The sequence below is a fragment of the Rhinolophus sinicus genome, chromosome 1, assembly GCF_057876585.1.
Source record: "Rhinolophus sinicus isolate RSI-liver-muscle chromosome 1, RSI-T2T, whole genome shotgun sequence".
NCBI lineage: Eukaryota > Metazoa > Chordata > Mammalia > Chiroptera > Rhinolophidae > Rhinolophus > Rhinolophus sinicus.
In genome coordinates this window covers 35,423,384-35,447,804 of record NC_142501.1, presented here as the reverse complement: position 1 = coordinate 35,447,804, position 24,421 = coordinate 35,423,384, and the positions used below count along the sequence as shown (strand labels likewise).

The window sequence follows — 24,421 nt, the reverse complement described above, 5'->3', positions numbered from 1 at the left end:
TATAAAAAAAAAAATGAACCATGGTATCTATCCTCAAGAAATGTACATGCCAGTAATAAGATAGACCACAGAAAGGGAGAGCTTAAATTAATTAAGGGTTTCAGAAAAATTTTCTGGAGGAGGGGACACTTGAGATTTAATGTTGAGGACAAATTATTTAGATTAAAAGGGAAAGAAGAACATTCCAAATGCAGGAGTGACAGTCAATTCTGGTCCACCCAGAGCAATATATATAATAACAAACAGACAACAACCAAAAATTACTGAACACTTGATGTGGAAAAAAAATAGCATGAAATAAAAGCACCAAAGTGAACTGGCATATAAAGCAACCGATAAAGAAACAGTTAAATAAGGAAACTAAAAAGAGAAGAAACTTCGGAAAAAATCTAGTTAGTATCTCTACAGGTACAAGGGAATCCATAAAATAAGAACAAGCAGACTAAAAATAATAAGACAACAATAAAGTATTATTGTAAATTAAAAATATCGTAGAAAAAATGTACATATTGGGGCTTGAAATGTTAAGATGGAAGATGGCATCAGAGAACATTGATGGAACATAAGGAAAAAAGGTAACATTTTAGGAAGAAAAACTCATAGGAAGAAAATCACCAAATAAATATATTTTCCAGCAAGCAAGGGTTCAGATACTATGTCATGCTTTCAATTATTTCTGGAAAAAAATAACTAATGGCAGATATACTTCAGATAAACTAAATATGAGACTTGAAGTCAGAAGATTCAAGACTCAAGAAAGAGTGGTAATAAAAGAAACTTATAAAACTTATAACCACATCCAAATACTTACTGTTAAATAGCTATAAGGCTTAACAAAAATATTAATAATCAATTTCTAATAAAAAAAGACATACAGGAAATTACAATTTAAAGCTAATAACAGTCTAATACTAAAGCATAAATGATTTCATTACACCAGGGAGAGGAAAAAGTGAAGGACATTTAGGGTGTAATATTTTCTGAATCATGAAAAGACAAAATTAATAACAAATAGATGGGGCTTCTTTTATACAATTTTTAAAAAATACTTAATATCTAAATATATTTTAAATAAAGTTAGAAGACAGCAGACTTAATTTTGAGTCCTTTTAAGTTATTACATAGTAAAAAAAAATAATGGGTTTTGGTCAAGATGACACAGTAGGTAAGTACTGTGCTTACCTGCTCTCATGAACACATCAAAATTGCAACTAAATTACAAAACAACCATCACTGAGAATCGCCTAAAATCTTGCTAAACTGAAGCCCTACAACTAAAGACATGCAGACGAAGCCACCTTGAGACTGGTAGGAGGGGCAGACACTGAACAGGCTGACCACATCCACATGTGACCATTAAATATTGGGAGGGATATCTTGACTGCAGAGGTGCCCCCTGGAGGAATGAGGGGTCCCAGGCTCTTTCCAGCCCAGGATTTCAGTGCCAGGGAGAGAAGTCCCCATAATTTTTGGCTGTGAAAAATAGTGGAGATTATGACTGAGATAGCAGGTCGCTTCACTCCTAGCTACTCTTCTTAAAGGGACGGCACAAAGACTTACCCACTGATGGAATCACTGGCTCTGAGCCCCAGCCTGAGGCAGCAGCTGGAAAGGCAGCAGGGACATGCGGTGGAAAACTGAGTTGTCTGGCTTAAGGACAGGGGCTAGAGGGGCAGCTTTCTCCTGGATGGAAGAGCTGGTGGAGACCATTGTTTCTTTGTTGAGCCCTCTCCCTTCCCAGCATGCAGGCATAGGTGGCTGCTATATCTGAGTCTCCCTGAAGTTAGCTAATGCTGTTCGTTCACCACATCCTGGTGATTTAAGATCCTGCCACATCCAACAGTCAGGCACACCCAAGCTGCTTTCAGTGGCTTTTTTGTACAAACTGCCTGCCTTGGCTCATGCTGCAGACTTTCCTAGGGTCTCTCAAAGGTTCACAGAACCCAGACAAGCAACATCTGGCTTCAGCATGTCCTGTACCTCTGGCTGAGCAGCCCTAACCCCAGCAATAGAGGCAGCCAGCCTTGGTTCATGGCTTATCCTCTCCAAACACATCCAAGCACAGCATGGGTGGTGGCCATCTGTGTATTTCTTTGTGCCTCCTACCAGATGGCCCCCCAGGTGGGGCATGGGCTGTGGCTAAACTTGACCTGCAGCGTGTCACCTCTGAAGTGGTTCAGGGGCTTGTGCCCCTAGCAGCCATCTTCAAAACCAGCTGGAGAGTAACACAGCCACCTCCAAAGATGACACACCCAAGGGGCAGATTGGGCAGGCACCAGAGCTGTGCTGAGGCAGATCTTGCTCTATAGGGTCAGCCCCTGCACCACAACTCCTCCACTGTAGTAAAGGCCAGTCCTCACGACTAAGGAGCCCGAGGGTCAGTTCCTCCCACTGATATGCAGATAGTAACCAAGGCTCAACAACAAAGGTGGGCAAACACAACACACACAACAGGCATACCTGGAGTGCATGGCTCAGGAACCAGGAAGACTGCACCACTGAGCCCCACAGCACACATACTACATAAGGCCACTCTACTGAGACCGGGAGACATAGCAGCCCTACCTAATACACAGAAACAAACACAAGGAGGCAGCCAAAATGGGGAGACAAATACATGTTCCAAATAAAAGAACAGAACAAAGCTCCCGAAAAAAGAACTAAACAATATGTAGACAAGTAATCTATCAGATGCAGATTTCCAAACATTGGTTATAAGGATGCTCAGTGATCTCAAGGAGTACTCCAACAAAGAGATAGGACATGTAAAAAAGGAGATAGAAAACATAAAATAGAATCAGTCAGAAATAAAGACTACAATAACAGAAATAAAAAACACATCACAGGGAATTAACAGATTACATGAAGAAGAGCATCAAATCAGTGATTTAGAAGATAAGATAGCAGAAAACACCCAATCAGAATAGCAAAAAGAAAGAAGTATCCAGAAAAATGAGGATAGTTTAGGGCCCTCTGGGACAATCTCAAGCATACTAATATTCGCATTATAGGGGTACCAGAAGAAGAAGAGAGAGAACAAGGAATTGAAAGCCTATTTGAAGAAATAATGATGGAAACTTCCCTAACCCAGTGAAGGAAATGGACGCATGAGCCAAGAGAGTTCCAAACAAGATGAACCCAAGGAGGATCACAACAAGACACATCATAATTAAAATGCCAACGGTTAAAGACAAAATCTTAAAAACAGCAAGAGTAAAACAGTTAGTTACCTACAAGGGAGCTTCCATAAGGCCACCAACTCTGATTTCTCAACAGAAACTTTGCAGGCCAGAAGGGACTAGCAGGAAATATTCAAAGTGATGAAAAGAAAGGACTTACAACTACCCAGAAAAGCTATCATTTAGAATCGACGGAGAGATAGAGAAAGTCCCAGACAAGAAAAAACTAAAGGAGTTCATTACCACCAAACCAGTATTACAAGGAATCTTAGAGGGACTTCTTTAAAATGAAAAAAAAAAAAAAAAAAAAAAAAAACCACACACACAAAAAACAAACAAAATAAACATGAATAACAAAATGGCAATAAATACATACCTATCAACAATTACTTTCAATGTAAATGCTCCAATCAAAAGATAAGGTGGCTGAATGGATTAGAAAACAAGACCCTTACATATGCTGCTTACAAGATATTCACTTCAGATTGAAAGATACACATAGACTGAAAGCAAAGGGATGTAAGAAGATATTTCATGAAAATGGAAAGAAGCAAGAAATCTGGCGTAGCAATACTTATACCAGACAAAATAGACTTTAAAACAGACTATAACAAGTGACAAAAAAGTACCTAGCAATCCCACTTCTGGGTAATTATCTGAAGAAACCCAAAATGCTAATTCGAGGGGACATGCTCATCCATATGTTCATTGAAGCATTATTTTTACAATAACCAAGATATGAAGACAACCTGTGTGTCCTGAATGGATGACTGGATAAAGAAGAGGTGGTACGTACATATAATGGAATATTACTCAGAGGTAAAAAAGAACAAAATCTTGCCATCTGCAACGACATGGATGGACATAGAGGGTATTGTGCTGAGAGTAGTAAGTCAGACAATGAAAGACAAGTGTCATATGATGTCACTTATAAGTAGAATCTAAAGAATAAAACAAGCAAACGAAACAGAAACAAACTCAGATACAGAGAAAATTTTGATGGTTGCCAGATGGGAAGGGGGTTGGGAGTAAGTTAAAAGGAGGAGGGATTAAGAAGTACATTTTGATTGTTACACAGTAGTTATGGGGATGTAGGTATAGCATAAGGAATATAGTCAATAATATTGTAATAACTATGTATGGTGTCAGATGGGCAATAAATCTATTGGGGTGATAGATGGGAGGGAGTTTGGGGGCAGGGTGAAAAAGATGAAGGGGTTAAGAAATACAAATTGATAGTTACAAAATAGTCATGGGGATGTAAAGTAGAGCGTATACAATCAATAATATGGTAATTATGGATAGTGCCAGGTGGGTACTAGTCAGGGCGATCAGTTCCTAAATTATAAAAATGTCTAACCACTATGCTGTATACCTGAAACTAATACAAAATAATATTGAATGTCAACTCTAATTGAAAAATTTTAAAAGGATGGGAAAGATAAAGAATAAGAGGTCAAAATTTCCAGAAATAAAACAAACAAGTTTTGGGGATTGCAATATACAGCGTAGGAAATACAGTTAATAATATTGTGATAGCATGGTAGTGTCAGATGGTTGCTGGACTTATCACAATGATCATTTCTTTAGAATAGGGAACATAATCAACAATGTGATAATAACTCAGTATAGCGCCAAGTGGATACTGTTGAATAACTATGATGTATACCTGAAACTAATGTCATATTTTATGTTAGCTATATTTTAATAAAAATCTTTTTAAAAAGAAAAGTGGGCAGAAGTAATGAGCTGCCAATTCATAAAATAAAACAATGTTCAATAATTATAGAAAACCTCACTATTATTGGAGAAATCTAAATTAAAATGAAGACAACAAAGCAACATATTCAATCTAAAAAAAGAGACTTTTAACCCCAAATTTTATACCCATGTAAACAGTAGAAATGTAACATCATTTTCTCCAAAGCTGTTCCTTGCTCCTCAAATCATAAGAATCATAATCCTCTCCCCAACCCTTTTTACACTAGGGAATCTTGAGACAGGGAAGGTCAAGTCCTGCAAAGTATCTGTTCACAAATAAAGAGATTGTGTCAATCTGGGTTTTTCAACCTCTGTACTATTGACATTCTGGAATGGATAATTCTTTGTTGTGGGCCTGACTGTACATTGTAAGATGTTTAGCAGCATCCCTGACCTTGACTGCTTGTAGGTGCTATTAGCATCTCTTCTCCCCTCAGTTATGACAATCAAAAATGTCTCCAGATATTGTCAAATTGCCTCCAGGGGCAAATTTACCCCTTGGTGAGAACCACCGGAGTAGAGCACGTCTGAACAGCTTTCACCTCTGAAAATCTGGTTACTAACTACTAATCAAAATAGAAATAAAAATTACCAATTTCAAAGCTTCCATCTATGAGGCCAGCAATAGAGGACGGTATTTCAAATCTCCTTTCTATTTGAGTGATGTTGCTTTTCATAATGGCTGCAGCAAATGACTTACAAATAAAGCTGAATGACAGGGCTGCCAAGAACATCTAAGAAAAAGCAGAAGTTAAAGGAAAAATGCTTACTCACAGAACTACATAATGTGTATACGTACACAGAATTAAAATAGCTTTTTTACTTTACTTAAAACAATATCGTTATCATGAAAAAGTACCTATCTTTTCTCTCTACCAATTGGTACTTCTTAATCCTTTTAACGTTAGCATCATTATACTGATAAAGCATCATTTTCTAACTTGGTTATCACATCAGATTATTAGAGCAGTACAGACAATATTTTTTTTAAGTTAATGTCATTGACTGATTTATAAGTAGATAGGTAATGGGCTGAGATGGTCATGATGATAAGCTATTATTTATTTCCAATTGCATAACATAGGCTAACTGTGAAGGGAAAGGCCCGACATTCTGAAACATAGCATTTCCAGGAAGCCAGCTGAAAAGTGGAACTTATTTTAATTTATTAAACACCACCGTTGGAGAAATCCAAATTAAAATGAAGAAAACAAAGCAGTATTTTTGATGTTCTAAAAAAGTGATTTTTAACTTCAGTGGTTATAAATTATATCTTCAATTTCATTTTAACAAAATGTATTGATTCATCCTTCTTACAGCCCACACCCTTAAAGTAAATACCCATAAGTAAATTCTTTTTGCCTCTAGTACTGCATGTTTGTGCCCCTCCATCCAATTCATACATTGAAACCCTAATCCTCAAGAGATGATATTTGGGGATGGAGTAATTGGGAGTTAATTAGGTCAAGAGGGTGGAACCCACACGACAGGATCAGTGTCCTTATAAAAGTTTACTTCTTTCTCTCCCTCTGCCATGTGAGGACCCAGCAAAAAGATAACCATCTGAAAACCAGGAAGAGAGTTCTTACTAGAATCCAACCCTGCTGGTACCCTGATCTCAGACTTGCAATCTTCAGAACTGTGAGAAATACATTTCTTCTGTTTAAGCCACTGAGTCTATGGTGTTCGGATAAAGCTGGCGATGCTAATTTAGACAAGCCCTTCTCATTACCTCTTATACTAGCAGGGGTAGCCACCATCATGTCTAGTCTGGATTATTGCATTAGCCTCTTATTAGATCTTCTGTTTTTATCCCCCTACAGTCTCTTCTCAACACAGTCGCTAGAAAAATTCTTTCAAAATTAAAGTTAGATCTTGCTACCATACCCTTTCCTCTCCTCTCAGTCAGTTATATGTAGTCTTTCCAATGGCCTGCAAGACCCTAAATGTTCTGGCCTCCCCTACTGAATGTCCCTTCCTCACAAATACTCCTTTTTTACCTTTCTCATCTCATCTTCTGTTGCTCTAGTTCTTGCTCATTCCTGTCTAGCTACACTAGCCTTCTTGCTGTCCCTTGAGCATTCCATACCATTGATTATATGGCCTCAGGTTCCTTGTTCTTGCTTTTCTTCCTGCACAGAAAGTTCTTCCCCATAGTCATATTCCTATCACTCACTCCTTCACCTCTTTGAGGTTCTTGCTCAACATAACTTCACAGTGAGGCTTTCCTCAACCAACCTATTAAAAATTATACCACTTTCCCCTCATATTCTATTTCACTTCTTTATTTGTTTAATGTACATTGCCTTTACTTGAATATAACCTTTTTCAGAGCAGAGGTTTCTTTTGTTCACTGTTATATCTCCAGTGCTTAGAATAGTGCCTGCCACAGAGATGTTCAAAAAATATTTGTTGAACTTTTGTCTAGCCAGAACCTCCTATGTGCCTTACATGAGGCTATGCTAAAGAAAAGAGATAAAAGGTCCACTACAGCTCTTCCATGTTGGCGACATATATGTACTTTCCTTCATATATAGGGAAATTTCAGTGAAGTTGAAACAACTTGAGAAAAGCTATAAAATGGTACAACGTATTAGAAAAATTAATAATTCTTACATAAGATGTAGAAAGTCATCTAAGAATGAAACACAAAAGGTAAAAGCGTATCCAAACCTGTTTCACTAAGCTGGTAAAAGGAAGAGCATAGGAGAAAAATACTAAATTTGCCCAATGGAGTGAGACGAAAATTATGACTTTAAGGGGAGTCAATTCTGAAAATTGCAGAATCATATGCAGTCTTACATCATAAAACAGAAATGCAAAATTTTCAGGTTCCAATCATTTCAAAAATCATGTTATTGGTATCAGAAATTAAAAAGAAAAATGTGTGTGGGAGTGATGTCAGCAAAATGCAGAATTGGAAGCCTCTACCCTCCTCTCCCCAGAGACACATGCATTTAACAACAATAAATTGAAAAATGCCTCTGTGAAAAAACCCGAAATCAGGTAAAATATTCCTGCATGCCAGGCAGTGAGAAGCCAACCAACCATATGGAATCACAGTAGGAAAATTTGTGACACCTTCCATTCTCTTACCAGAGCCTTTTCCCCTCCAAGCATGGTTGGTACAATTGGGACAAAACCCCAAAATCCCATATTTTCTTTGGAAAGAGATAAAAATAGAATTTATGTCCAATGTACTGACTTTTACGAGGACTGATTGAGAAACTAGTCTGTATCCAAGTACTGACAAAAATGAGTGGCCAGCCAGGTTGAGGATCTCAGAACAAAGATGATAAAACATGTACCAGAATCTGCAGTACCACAGATATACACTAGATGGAGAGCCAGCATTATGATTTACTACAAAACAAGAGAGGCTACAGTATCTCAGACAGACACCAGGGGAAGCTCCTAGGTGGAAACCAGTGAATCTGTTCAAATAGCCTAGAGAGGACATGCACCTAGTGAAAGTTTGAGAAATCTCCAGAATCTCTAGTTTGGCTGAGTAGTGAAAGTCTTCCCTGTACAAAACCAGACCACAAAGTCTGAGAGAATTGGCTGGTTCTTCAAATGCCAAAACAAAAAAAAAAAAGAAAAAGGATGTCATAACACATTTAAAGGAACAAATTAAATCTCCATAAATTTCCCCTAAAGAAACAAAGATATATGAATTGCCAAAAAAATATTTCAAAATTGCCATCACAAGAATGCTCAAGGGATTAAAACACAGCACAGATAGACACCTAAACAAAATTTTAAAAATGATGCAAAAACAAAATTAGAATATTAACAAAGAAATAGAAACTATAAAGAACCAAAGGGAAATTCTGGAACTGAAAAATGCATTATCTAATTTCAAACTTCACTAAAGGAACTCAACATTAAACTTGACCAGACAGAAAAAAGAATCAATGAACTTAGAGACTGAGTCAAAGGAGCAAAATACAAAATTTAAAAAATTAAAGAAAGAAAGAAAAAAAAGAAGGAAGAAAGAAAGGAAGAAAGAAAGAAAGAAAGAAAGAAAGAAAGAAAGAAAGAAAGAAAGAAAAAAGAAAGAAAGAAAGAAAAGGAATGGAAACTGAAGAGAGTCTAAAGGACTTATAGTATACCATTGAGCAGAACAACTTATGCGTTATGGGAGTACAAGATAGAAAGGGGCAGAGAAATTACTTGAAAAAATAACGGCCAAACTTCCCCAAATCTGAGGAGAAATATACATACAAATTCAATACATTCAAACAAATTCATCTTGGATAAATGTAATTAGACTTACACCAAGACACATCACAATAAAATGGTCCAAAGTCATAAAGAGAAAATCTTGAAAGCAGTGAGAGAAAAGTGACTCATCACAAGGGAACTCCTCTTAGATCAGCATCAGATTCCTCAGCAAAAACTTTGCCAGCTAGAAGGGAGTGGGATGAAATATTCAAAGTACTGAAAGAAAGACAGCTAACTAACAATATTATATCCAGTAAAATTCAGGAACAGAGAAATCAAGACTTTCCTAGATAAGAAACCTGAGGGAATTCATCACCAGTCAGTCTCTACAAAAATACTGAAGGGAGGCCTACAAGTGAAAGTGAATGGATGATAAACAGCAACACAAAACTATAATAAAATATAAAATTCCCTAGTAAAGAAACATAGAATCTTGTATTACTGTAATATAGGTGAGTAAATTATTTATAAATCTGATTTAGAGATTTAAAATAGCATAAGTAATTGTAAATCTATGTTAATGGCTATGATATATAAAAAAAGGATAATTCGTATCATCAATAATGTAAAGTGAGAGGGAGTCAGGTATGTAAAAGAGTAGAGTCATTATCAGTTTAAAATAGATTGTTATGACTAAGATGCTTTTGGTAATGGCAATAGTACCCATAAAGGACATATCTATAGAAAATGCATAAAGGTAAATAAGAAAAGAATCAAATTATATCACTATGCAAAAACAATGAAACACGAAGGAATACAGCAAGAGAGGAAATGAGGGGCAAGCAATGATAAAAGAGAAAGAAACCAACAAATGGCAATAGTAATTCCTCCCCTATCTGTAATTATACTAAATGTAAATTGATTAAACACACCAATTAAGAGACATAGATTGGCTGAATGGATAAAATAAGAAGATCCAACTACATGCTGTCTATAAGATATTCATTTTAGATCTAAGGACACACAAAGGCTAAAAATGAAAGGGTATGTTATGGGCTGAATGTCTGTAACCCCTCAAAATTTATATGTTGAAATGCAAACCCCAATGTGATGGTATTAAGATGGGGGGAAGGAAGCTTCAGGAGGTTATTAAATCATTAGGTTAGACCCCCCTACCCCATGTATGGTGCCCGTTTAGAAGAGAGCAATCAGACAATTTAAGCTATTAAAATAAAAATGCTGTTTTCTAAAAATTATTTAAATAGGTCAGGACTACAAAGTGATTCATAAGATTGATTAATTTCTATTTATAGGTCAATTCTAAGACTATTTTTATGTGTTATCCATTTTACAACAACTTATTTTAATTATATTTATTATAAACGTCTTTTGGTCAATCAAGAACCAAAGAGAAGATACCAAGGGATTTCATCATTAATAAACTAAATGCCATCAGAAATATCACCAAAAAGTCTTTTTTTTTCACATTAAAAACTGATTTAAATCAACATATGGATCACTCTTATAATATTTCAATGTATACTTCACTTGAAAACTCTAATTTGAAATACAATGTTCTTTTTAAAAACTGCCTGCTAGGCATGTTTCTTTAAAGAAAAATTTCCCCTTCCCTTATTTTAGTTTGGAAACATGAAACTCGTTCCACCTTGAATCCATTGCAGCATCTATTTTTGCTTTTCCTTGATGATTGAGCCTCTGCTGTCTTATTCAAATGTTGATTTTGGTCCATCATTGAACTAAAGATATTATGTGAATGTTTTCAATTGTCACCGATGTTTTGTTCAAAGTGATGACCTATTCAGGGAGAAAAAGTATAGTTGATTTCACGTCAACAATATACATCTCAGAAACAAGAAAAGCCACAAGGGCAACATCAATCAATCCAGAAAACCACTAATATTCATTCAGGACCTACTATGTCCTGAGCACTGGGCTAGGTAAATGCTGGACACACACACAAATACACACACACACAGAGTCCTAGCTTTAGGGAGATTATAATTCAGTAGGAAAGATACATTGATGGAGAGAAAATTGAAACAACAAATAAATAAGATAATACAGAATCATACACTAGATTAGATGAACAAAACTGTTAAATTACAGAAATGAAATTTGTTTTTATTTTGTACATAGCTACATTATAAGATTTAAGAAGGCAAATATATGTTGAATTTACCTATTTTTAGCTTTTCAAAGTGCCAAACAGTGTCTTGCCCACACCAGATAGTCAAAATGGGTAGAAAAATGATGTCATCAATTGTAATTAGAGTGGCCTAAGAAGGTTTCATAGAGGAGATACCTCTGGAAACAGGCATGAAATGCAGGAAGACTTTGAACTTGTTCAAAAGAAGAATTTGTACTCTAACCACCTCTTAAACAGACTCTGCCATGGTTGAGATAACCATCATAATGATACTACTTTATTTTAATTTTGTTCATCTATTTTTGAAGAGAAAATATATGCATGTAGTTGAAAGTGCAAAAGAACAAGAAGACATATTTTAAAGAGGACTAATATTATCAGCTTTTAGTGAAACTTACCCAGAAATATAATATGCATTTTTAAATTACATGCATAATACTTTCCTCTTTTAACACAAATGACAGCATACTATTAACACTGTTCTCTACCTTTTTACTCTGCTTTATACACTTAACTTTATATTAATAAATAACTTCCTCAGTTTTCATATGATGTAGGGTATTAAATTGTCCATGATAAGTCTAGCTAGTTTCATGTTGATAAATATTTAGGTTGTATCTAATTATTTCACATTAGAAAATTTTAATATGTCATTTCATTTATGTGTGATCATAGCTGTAGGATACATTCCCACTGGAGTTTTGAGTTCAAAGTACAAGAGGAATTATAATTTTGAGAGTTATTAATCCCCTATTTTAAAGACTAGTAAAATCAGTCAATTTGTTCCTTTGATTTGCTTTTTTATATAGATTAGTAGGTTCTTCATTGAGGTTTAGAAAATGTATTCTTCTTTATATGTATGTGCATAATATACATTTATGTATCTAAAATATCTCTGTATAGAAACACATGTAAGCATAGATATGATTATCAATAAAGCATTAATGATACAATATATTTGATATATATTCTAAGTACAGTTGTTTCTCTTTATTTGCAGTAGCAATGTTCTAAAAAGTTGCTGTAAAAACTAAAATACCAAACAGTGAGCACTGCTCCTAGGGGAAAGACAGGGTTAGGTGCCTGTGTACCTCTGGTCACAACATTCTCATCAATGGATTGATTTATAACCTTATTTCCTGTATGTTGCTGTTTAAAGACACCTTATTTAATTTATATTGTTGATCTATTAGTGTTGAATCTGTGGTCAGCAACACTATACTCATGCCTAAGGAAAGCTTATGTAACGTATACATTTTTTTCATCAGGCACATCACAGCTTTCTTGCACTTGGAACACTAGACAGTACTTCAGCAGTATGCTTGAGAGTTGTTTTAACAGCAAAACCACCAACAAAAAGGACAAAGATTAAAAAAAAAAAAATAGGGCGCTAAGTAGGCTACGAAAAAGTCACTTGTTTATGAGAGCTGAAACAAGAAGGCAGAGCCACACGTTGTTTGACCTCAGCTGGAAATACCTGTGTAGGACAACTCACAATTTTTGCCACACTCTGCAGGTATGTGAATGACCATGAAAGAGTTGCAGTATTGATTTGGGGGTTACAAATAAGTTTTAGTGAGTGGGCAATTTCATAAACATACAATCCACAAATAATGAGGATCGACTGTGTATTTTATTCATTAATCTATTCAACAAGGGTTTATTGATTCCCTACATTATAAATAAAGACCATAAATACATATTATGTATGTTTAATGAATGTGTAAATATGGAAATAATAAATATCTGAAGATATTATCACTATTGTATATATAAGTGTATGTAAACAGAGGCATGAATTCAGAAATCCACACCTGTGTACACCTAAGTGAATCTCAGTTATTATTATAATTTTGACTGTCCTCCACACATGCCTGTACCTGTACAGTTACTAAATGTAGTGGAGTGAGGAGAAAACAGGTAGTTTGTTGGTCCCAAAATTATAAGCAGCCTTTTGATAAATTTCATGTTGTTTGTTTCATGAATACCTCTCTCTGTTTCTTCCTTCAGAATTTAAATGTTAGAAAAATCATTTTTTAATTGTGAATCTCACAATTGCAAATTTCTATGAATGATTTGCAAAGTGGATAGTCACCTTTTAACTTTAGGTTTTTGTTTGTTTGTTTGTTTTTTGGCTACTGAACAAATATTCTTGAAGGCTATTATCTCACCACTCTTAACCATGTTTACTGCAATTGATTAAATTGCTTGTATGATTATCCTGTCTCTCAGCCCACTCTCCATCCTATACATATCATATGTATCCTCAGAATCTTTCAGAGGTCCCCTGTTCCACACAAAATAAAATTCACACTTCCTATTTGAGATTCTTCACAAATTCAATCCAGCTCTTGTTTTCAGTCTCATTTCCCAATACACCCATAAGCACCTTCAGCCATGTGGGACCAACGTCCCCAGGGAGGGAAAAAAAAAACAACCTTCTGTTTCCTCTTAGAACCTATAATATTCTTCCTCATCTCTTGGTTGTAGTTCTGCCAGAAGTCACCCCTCTTAGATATTTTCCCAGTTACTCCCAATTAAAAAATCTTCTCCCACACTGCTACTCCACTGGAAAATATAGCTTGTAATATCGTTATTACTCTCCCTATACTTCCACAACTTTCCCAGACAGACTACTATTCCACAACTTTCTCCTAGATGATGGGGAAAATATCCAGAAAAAAAAAAAAAAGGAAACGCAGGTGTTTTCCCCCTCATTTCTGAGAAAGACTAAATTGGAAAGTTACTACAAAGTAATTAGAAAGTTGGACTATCAATGTAGGCTTGACTCTAAACATCAAACTTTCCACTTCAACATGGCACTTTAAGCCTGACTTGGAGACATTTAATGTGGTTTCCTCAGGACATACTTTTTTCCTCAGAATTCCAAATATATGACATATAAATGAATTTTGGGGATACAATATATTTATAAGACAGGACCACAGGCATTTAGATGTAGCATTGCAACTCTTCCTTGAACAGAATAGCCCAGTTCTGCTTAGTTTGATTGAGGTGGAATGGAGGAAAGAATCTCACCAGCCTCTGCTCATCTGTGTAAAGCTTTTACTATTTGAGGGATTATAGAAGCAGTGCAATCAAGTGACCCAGTTTTTACCATATACCTGTGGAACTAAGGAGGGAATATGGGAAAATAGCATTTATTAACTTCTTACCCCTCTTGTGGAAAAACTCCCCCCCCCCATCCTCCGCTTACTTTGACAATAACATTTGTCTTTTAAGGGTAACCACCTTTCTGAATGGGAGAATTGAAATAACATTTATTGAGTCCTTAATTTGTATCAGGAACTGTGCTGAGCATATATAGGTTTTCATTTAATCAGAGATAAAATTATCCGGGAAAACGTCTTTCTTTTTCCTCACCTTGAATAAAGGAAACTAAAGGTTGGTAAGTGACTTGAGACACATCCCATTTCTTCATGTTGGCCAACTAACTCTCCACCCCAAATTACCCAGTTAAGATAGAATCAAAGAAATAGGGGATGCATTTCATAATTCTAGGTAGTTAGTGAAAATAATTGCCTTGTAGCATATTTTGAGAAGGTAATGAGAGGTCCATTTTTTCAGACTTCAAGCTCTGGGAACAGGATTTCAAACTTTATTTTCAGATTATGAATGTCTGATTTTCTGTATTTTATTTTTAAAAGTATATATAAACCTGTGGCTCATCCATTCCCAAAAGGGATATTTAATAGGTTTTAAGGGCTTAGAACGTAAGTGTGTAGAAGACACAGGCATAAAATGTGTAATATTTATCATGTCCATAAAAATATTTTGTTCTTGAAATTTGTATAATTTTCCCACATAAAAGAAACGTTAAAATTAGAAAATCTCAAAGGTTCTTACCTGGAATGAGAGTTCTACAGCAACAATTCCATCCCTTTAACTTTTGTTGAAGTCTCCCTTTAAATAGTTTGTTAGGTGTTTTTAAACCAGTCCAATAATGATTAACCATCAGGTCATTGTCCTAGGTAACCAGAAGAAAATTAACTAGCTATTCTAAGAGTCTGTTCCAGACTCCTGTATTTTAAAGGTTATTTTTGTCAGAATCTATAAAATATTTTTTCTATGAAAGTTGAGTTATTGAGCTTTACTTCTGAGCATAACTTACATTTGTTTACTTAATTAACTTGGTCTCATATGAAATTTTTCTTTAAATATACAAATACAACAGATTATCCAAGGTACTTAAAATGTTTCCAAATAGAGAATAATTTAAGGTGATTTTTAAAATGTGCCTGCAGTTTACTTTAGCATTCAAAACATAAATTACCCTCTTTTTGCTTGATACTTAGGGGCAGTTCTAATATAATGTGGATGGATATAATATGTTCCATATGGAATAGTGAAGCACCAATTCATTACAAGACAGGTCTTCCAAGTGACAGAATTTAAAAAAAATGACAAAGTCACAACTACTTTGCATGATATATTCTTTACATGGAATCTTGAAGAAAGAAAGGTCACATAGTTTCTTTCTGTTGACTTGGTTTTTAGAGAAGGGGGGAGTTTGAACCATTTGGATCTTTTCTTGAGGAGGGGTTAATTTTCGTTTACTCATTCATTAAGTCAAACATTTTTGAGTGGCTACTATACCTCTATACCTCAGACATTGGACTCTATTCTGGAGGTATACTAATGTAAATTAGATTCAAATCCCTTTTCTCTCACATAAACAAATATGTATATTTGTTATATTTTATATGTAGCTATTATGTAGAGAACATATATTTAACAGTTATTTTATATAACTATTATATAGACAAGAGATACATAATAACTATTATATGTGACTATTAAATAGAGAGACAATGTGAATATATATGTAGCAATGTGAGGATGCATATATGACAACTTTGTTACCCCTTATCACTTCTGAAGTACATTTTTTGATACAACTGCAGTAATATGTATTTAAGTTCTATATCTCAGTCATTTGATAAATTAGTTCTATCTTGGTTTATTCATGAAATTATTGCAATCATGGGGGAACCAGAGAGTATGGAGAGGAGAAGGGTTGGGAAATTCTAATTTCCTTATTAAAGGGAACTGTAAAGAGAAACATAGACCTGAGGTTATGAAGATTAGGACCCTGGCTCTCAAATAGTTCTCTGTTGAATCAGAATATATGGCCATCCAGGCCCATACCCAGGAGATTCTTATTCAATTGAGAACAGATTATGCTTTTTTTTTTTTTAAATAAGCAGCTCAGTTAATTTTTATGTAATACCAAATTTTGAGAACCACTATAGAAAAGAACATTTTCAGTTTTTGTTTTGTTTTGTTTTGCTTTTTTTGTTTTGTTTGTTTGTTTATTGACTCTCTTTTCATTCAGACTGGGACTACATATCTGGTGTTCCCATGCTAATGATTTTCTCTTCAAATTTCCAATCCACCAAGACACATCACATTGTTTGAGAAAACTGTATAGGAAGAATGAAGGTAAAAGAGTACAAATTAACTGAGAACATTTCTAGTTCCTAGACTAAACCTATCTGGTGAAATTCTGGAGTGTTGCCATAGATCAAAGAGCGTTTTAAGTGACCTTTTTTCTGCCATGACTGTTTAAGTAATTTGTTGTTACGTGACTTGTGAAAGAATAAAAGTGGTCAGAGGAAAGGAGTTTGCAACAGTTCTTTCAAGATCAATATTATGCTAACATCCATGGGTCAATAGAATTGCAAAATTTGCTTAAAAAATATAGTAGTATTTACATCAGAGATAATCATCATAGTTCTGATGACATATCGTGGTCTTTGAAGTCTGATAAAATTTGATACCAAGTTGTCTCTAATACCTGTTAACAGTATCAACTTAAGTAGGTTATTTAAACTTTCTGAACATCATTATCCTCATCTAGAAAATAGGAAGACAATATTTGGGGTGAAGATTAAATAATGTATGTAAAGAGCTTTAACTTTACACATTACCTGATACATTATAGATTCAATTCCTAGTACCTAAAAAGAGTCATTGTATGTTATTTATGTATTATAAATATATAAAACAATGAATTCATATCAAATTAACAAAAATAAAATATCTAAGAAATGTGCTCAGCAGTTTTTCCAACAGTCTTTATTCCAGGGTTCTCAGGTGGGTGCCACAAACATACTTTGAGAGGGAGCCTTCAAGCTCAAAGCAAACCCGTCATTGTCTGCCCACCATACTGCTCTTGGCAATGGTCAAGAGGCAGCTCCAGGAGGCTGGAAGGAACCCCACATATCTCTGCCCACTGACACTAAGCCCTGGCATCATCATGATTAATTTTATTATGGCCATCTTCTCTCCTATGTTAGTCACCACCATAAGAAGATAGGGATTGTTTGATCACTCCCAACATTTCCTGTCTAATCCCCATGGCTCTGCATGTCTCTGTTTTTGCCCTTCAACTTCTATTCCTCTCTCAGTCTTGAACTGAGAGCCTTCTCTTGAGCTTTTTGAAACTGATTGCTAACCACAAGTAGAATTATCTTTACCTTCAGGCTCTTCTCTGAATTTCTTTTGCTTTACCTTGTTGCTCTAACTTAAACCTGGTCCTTCCCTGAAGACACTGCCTCTCCTGCTGCCATGATCCATAGGGACTGCCTCATTCTCCATATTGCATCATTGCTCTGTACCAGATGGACCGGTTTCCAATTTGCCTTTCCATTTTCACAGCCTCTTTCCTCAGAATCCATAGTTTTGAATTTCATTTCAAAAGATGCTATTATTTACCCTTCTGTTGGCATCAAGTACCAATCCTTGAGTCACTTATTCCATGAAAATTTTAGTTTTTGATTCAAAGCCAATCTCTCAAAATAGTACTTATGATAATTATTGGTGATTTCAATGACCATGAAGAGAATCCTTATAATTCTGTGGCTTCTTAGTTTTTTTAACCTTCATTTCTCCAATGATCTTACTTTTGCTCGCTCCAATGGACATATCTTAGACCTTGTCACACCCAAAACTACAACTTCTCTGTAACATCAGTTTTGTGGATTGGATTGCCACTGTCTCTTTTCCAGCTCACACTCTGTAGTACCTCGATGCAACATTGCTTCCACTGACCAGGATCTATAGTCCATTGATTAATTCTACCAGAGATTTCACTGTTCCTTATTTCAGGTCATCAGTGTCCTCCACATCTGGGTTAAATTTAATTGTCATGGGAATCATTTTCTTCCACATATTGTCAAGTTATTTGTGATTCTTATAATTGCTTGACAAAACTACAATCTTGATTAAATCTAACTGTCAGACTGTTCTGTCCATTCATCTGTGCTGATGAATGTGGTTGAAGAAAACAACCTTAATCATGTTGACTTTAAATTTGTGGTAATAAAGCTCAAATGGGTCTTTTATTTTGCCTAGGTATGATGTTGCATTTTCCTAATCGATGTCATCTTGCTTTCTGAGTAACTTTTTTTTTGCCTTCCTCTCTCTCCTCAAAACTTGAACACATCTTCTCCTGTCCCCACCTTTGGCTAATAACGATTTCACTGACAAAAATAAAGAACAAAAATTCAATGGACTATTACTCAGCCATAAGAAAAAGATAAAGTACTGTCATTTGCAACAACATGATGGATCTTGAGATTATCATGCTGAGCAAAATAAGTCGGACAGAAAAAGTTGAGAACCATATAATTTTACTCATATGTGGGATATAAAACTGAAAGCAACAAATGAACAAGAAAAACAAAGAAACAAAAACTCATAGACACAGACAACAGTTTAGTGGTTCCCTGAGGACAAGTGGGGAGTGGGTGGTAGAAGAGGGTAAAGGGGGTCAAATATATGGTGATGGAAGGAGAACTGACTCTGGGTGGCGAACACACAATGCAATATATAAAGATGATGCATTATAGAATTATACAATTAAAACCTATATATTTTTATTAACCAGTGTCACCCCAAATAAATAAAAAAACAACAACAAAGAAACAAAAACTTCCCAAATCTCCTTCCACCACATCTATCTACCTATTGCATCAGTACCACATATTCTGCCTTGATGAATTGTCCATTCTCCAGCCAAGGCCAACATCCACTTGTGCACCAGATTGCTTCCTCTCCTTCTGTTCCCAAGGAGATGAATTTTCCCTTTCTAAAGAAATGTTCCCATCAGCATATAAACATGCTGTCACTTTCCCATTTTAAAAAAAATTATCTCTTTTGATCTCATTCCCTTTCTAGGTATTGCTGTATTTCTCTGCTATTTTTACAGAAGAAAAAAAAAAAAAGAAAAAGAAAACTTCTCAAAAGGCTTTCTATGATTATTGTTTTCCATTAGTTTCGTCACGTCCTCTCTTGAGTACACTTCAATCAAGTTTTTGCCCCCAACTCTCCACTCTAACTACTCTTACCTAAGTTATAAATTACCTAAATGCTACATGTAAGAGTCTCATCTGACTTGAACTACTAGCAGCATTTTTCACAGCTGAGTATTTCCTCCTGGAAATACTTTCCAGGACACCATTTTTGTGGGTTTTCCTCTCAATTGACTGGCTTTTCTATTTCCACCTCATCTACTAAATCCTTTTTGTATCTTTGGCCTCTGAGTTGGAGCATCTCAGTCTTCAACTCCCATGTATTCTATAAAAATCTCAGGATGCAAACATTGTATTTTGGTAATCTCATCTTTTTTCCTGTATTTCATTCTATCTATATGTTGATAATTCCAGATTTTTAATATCTGGCTGGGTCTTTACACCTAAACTCTAATTTTTTCCCCATTGCCTGATCACCATCTCTGTTTAGATATGTAATAGGTATCTCATAGATAACATTTCCCAAGCTGTGCTCATCTTTCTCCTGTAATATTCCCTGTCTCAGTACATTGTAATGCTATACTTTTAGTTGCACATGCACATGTGTGCACGCACACACACACACACACACACGCACACACACACAATATTGTAATCATTCTTGACTGCTCTCTTACTCACACCACATCAGGCTCTAATTTCAAAATATATCCAGAATCCGACTGCTTCTTACCACCTCCATGGCTATCACTCTGGTCCTGAATTATTGCAACATCCTTCAGCTTTTATTTTACTTTATCTTCTTGCACTCCCTACCCCTCTTCCCCAACCCTACTCCCCATGTAAAATTAAATGCAGCAGCCAAAATCCTTATGTCAAAACAGGTCATATCATGACACTGCTCTGCTCAAATCCTCCAATGGCTTCCTACATCACAGTATAAATTATGTCCAAAGAATGAACCCAAGGTCCTATAAGATATAGGCCTATACGCAGGATCTTTGTATTTGCTGTTTTTTTCATCCTAGAAGGTTCTTCTTCAGATAGCTGCATAGCTCACTCCATGGCCATCTTTTAGTACCCACAGAAATGATTCTTTTTCAGTGAGGTCTTTTCTGACCATCCTTTTAAATATTACCCCAATTTGACCTCAATATAGTTTCTTACTACTTTACTTTATTCTCATTTTCCATCATACTATAAATTTTAGCCACTTATTTTGTTTACCATCTGTCTTCCCCTGACTTGGCAACCATAAATTTAGACTACAGTGTAAGGTCCAGAAAAGCAAGGAGAGGTTTTAATCTATTTTGTTCACTGCTATATCCCTAGTGCTAGTGCCTGGTACCTAGTAAATAATAAATATTTTTGAATTAATAAATGAATTTTTCATTTAAAGAAAAATTACAGCAATGAAGTGATGTTAAAAGCAAACACTTAAGCTAGAAAAACAGTAAAAGATGGTAAGGAAGCTGTCTGTAATTTTATAGGAAGCAGTTACCCCATTATCAATGGATGTAATAAAAATGTTGAAAACAGTCACCATTTCATTTTGTTTAAAGGGTCAAACAACACTGATGCACATGATGAAATTCTCTGTGAAAATTGTGCTCAGAATCTTCCATTGGCTTCTCAGCTCAATTTGAAGAAATAGTCAAGTCCTTTCTATATTTCACCATAACCTACAGAATTTCTTCCCTGGTTCTCCCTCTAGTATTATTCCTAAAAGTTTCCTACTTAGTTATCACTTCCCAGAAACATAAGCGTAGTTGATGTTACAGAAACATCCATTCATGTTTCTGTCATAACGGTTTTGCACTTATTCTTCCCTCTACCTGGAATACTTTTCCTCCAGATGTCTGTTTTATTACTGTCATCATCTTTCTACTCAATTGCTGCTGCCTCACAGATGCTTGCTCTGACCTATTTAAGCAATGTAACATTTGTAATTCTCTATCCCTTTGCCCTACTTTCCACCACTGTTTCTTACAACAATACAACCAAGTTGGTATAATTGGCATCGTAGCAATACTGAGTCATACAATCCATAAACAACTCTTTTAAGTCTTCTTTAATTTCTGTCAGCACAGTTTTGTAGTTTTCAGTGTACATGTCTTTCACGTTTTGTCAAATTTGTTAAACATTTCATGTTTTTTTAATTAAAAATCATATTCCTTTAATTTTAATTTCTGAATGTTTAAGGCTAGTATATAGAAATAAAACTGAGTTTTGTATATTGAACTTGTATCCTGCAACCTTACTAATTTCACTGAGTAGTTCTAGTATTTTTTTAAAAATATATTTCTTAGGATTTTAATGTAGATTACCATGTTGCATGCAAATAGAGTTGCACTCCTTCCTTTCCAATTTGGATGCCTTTTTTACCCCTTGCCCTATTGTACTATCTAATGTCCTCTCTGGACTATCATATCCCAAAATAGAAGTGGTGAGAGCAGGCGTCCTTGCCTTGTTCCCAATATTAGAGGAGAACATTTTCCCGTCTTTTACAATTAAGAGGCTAAGCTGTATGTTTTTATAGATGTAGGTTAAGGAAGTTCCTTTCCATTTCCAATTTTCTGAGAGTGTTTATTGTCATCAACGAATGACTTAAGGTTCAAATGACAATTAAGATAACTCACTCCATCAGCAGAATAAAGATAAAAAAATCTTAAACTCATATTCACATAATCATCTCAAAAGATGTAGAAAAGGCACTTGATAAACTTCATTTACTCATGATTAAAACACTTGGCAAACTATAACTAGAACTTCCTTAAGGTAATAAAGAGAATATAGTATGATCAATAGTATAATGATCATACTATATTTGGTATTATATTTTTATTGGACATCAGTGTACTAATGGATAAGGAGAAAATAAAGGAAACAATAAATTGAAGATTCAATGAGTTAGTAGGAAGAGTATACTGGAAGTAATCGAGGAAATGAGATGAAGGAAAAAAATGGAAAACTACATTTATCATTTTGGAGCAGTTCTAGGTGATGACAAATACTAAAAAGAATGACTACAGGATGGGGGGTCTGAAGTAGAACAGAGGATTACAATTTTCCTGCTGCCCAACAAGGCATTGAAAGTCTACTCAAGGATGTCTTTGTTAAGTCTTCAGGACAATGCTATGCAAAAGCATTTTCTGTGACGATGAAAATGTTCTACTAGTGTACTTTCAAATGTAGTAGCGACTAGATACATGTGGCTATTGAGCACTTCAAATGTGGCTAGTATGACCAAAGAACTGAATTTTAAAATTTTATTTAATTTAAAGAGGCTACGTGTAGCTAGGTCTGCCTTATTGGGTAGCATAACTTCAGAGTATCAATATGTACTGTGGTGCGGTGGAGCCAAGATTGGCCTTTTTCTAAGAGAGCCACCAATTAAACCACTGCTAAGGCTTTTACCTCTAATCTATCTCGTTCTAAAGCCTGAAATACCAACTCATGAGGCTGTTCAGAAACAGAGGGGTTAGGCAATACTCCATACTTCTATTTTCTTATATTTCTTTTTCCCTCTCTTCTCTTTCCTCTTTCCTTCATTGCCTGCTGTCTCTTAGGATCAAGGATCAAGCACAATGTCAGAAACATTATAATCACTCAATACATAGTAGCTATTATAACAGGCTTTTTCTAATTATAAACAATACTATAATGAACATCTTTTTATACACATTTGAATACATCTATTATTATTTCTATAATATACTATCCTAGAACAAAAATTACTGATTCAAAGAGTGTAAGCTTTTTCAAAACTCAATTTTTGAATTCCTTTCCAGAAATATTCTATCAATAATAGTCCCTGCATATATATATTGCATCTCTCAATTCATATCCATCAGTCATATATTTTTTTCAATTTGGATAATTCATTGCAAAATGGAAACTCACTATTGTTTCACTTTACAGTTATTTGATTATAGACCACATTCATGCTAATTCCATAGGAACTTATGACAAAGTTGTCTAATATATTTTATATGATATAGATATTCCTTCCCTCAACTCTTTCTAGTTTTCTTTGTCTCAAACTCAGAATATTTGTTCATACTCAAAGGACAAAAATGTGTGTCCTTTTCAATGGCTCCAGTATAACATTTGGTTTTCTATAATAGAAATCCTAATTAGCCCTATTTTCTGATATGTTCTTGATACTACAGACCACAAAAATAAATATTGGAATATCTGGAAATTGTAACTTTCTTAGAGAATCCTCAAGTTATTGCTCTCACATGACATAACAAAGACTAGTCACTATCCCCAAAATTGTCTTTGGAGCAACGGAATTCTGCTGTCCTGAAGAACTGCTAATTAAGTGTCTCCTGAAATTCTTCTTACCTCTTTGAATCATCTTGCTTATTTCTTCAGGCTTCTCTAAGTGTGTTCTGTGTCTCAAGACTCCTTTATGGCCTTAGAAGTCCTCTTGGGTAGATGTAGCTGCCTAAAAATTTTTATAACACAACACCCTGGCTAGTTTATTCAATCACCCCAGAAGCTGGGACCAGAGAGAGCTAGTAAGTTTTGGAGGAAAAAAGGCCTAGGTGGACAGGAGCTGACATCATGCCTACAAATCAGAAACAAATAGAAAGATCCAAGTAGAAATTACCTGTGTAGTACTGATGATTGTGAAATTCTCCAGCCAGTAGGTGGAAGCATCCTATCTGTAAAGATGGATACTATAAACAGTTCACATGTCCAAGTAGTCATTTAGCACTTTGCAGTAAAAGCAGCTTTCATTCTCTAGGAATCAGCTATTTCTTGGGCAATACTTACGCAGTTACTAATCCCTATTCAAAAGAGATTAGGAACCTTCACACATTTAACCCATGCCTAGGACATTACAATGTTTTTCCATGCAAATT

The 24,421-nt window shown here is 35.2% G+C and overlaps 1 protein-coding gene across 2 annotated transcripts in view; it reads right to left on the bottom strand.

The window, feature by feature from the left end:
• Positions 1 to 15,261, bottom strand: part of LOC109450674 (solute carrier organic anion transporter family member 1B3-like) — a 56,997-nt gene extending 41,736 nt beyond the window's left edge. For both annotated transcript variants that reach the window (XR_012494036.2, XM_019738257.3), the window contains exons 1-3: positions 15,139 to 15,261; positions 10,771 to 10,919; positions 5,533 to 5,674 (exon numbers count right to left, since the gene is read on the bottom strand). Coding sequence is in view for 1 of the 2 variants with exons in the window: in XM_019738257.3 (XP_019593816.3) it covers positions 5,533 to 5,674; positions 10,771 to 10,857 (229 nt within the window). In the remaining variant the exon portion in view is untranslated. The remainder of the gene's footprint in view (positions 1 to 5,532; positions 5,675 to 10,770; positions 10,920 to 15,138) is intronic.
• Between the last annotated feature and the right edge of the window lie 9,160 nt (positions 15,262 to 24,421).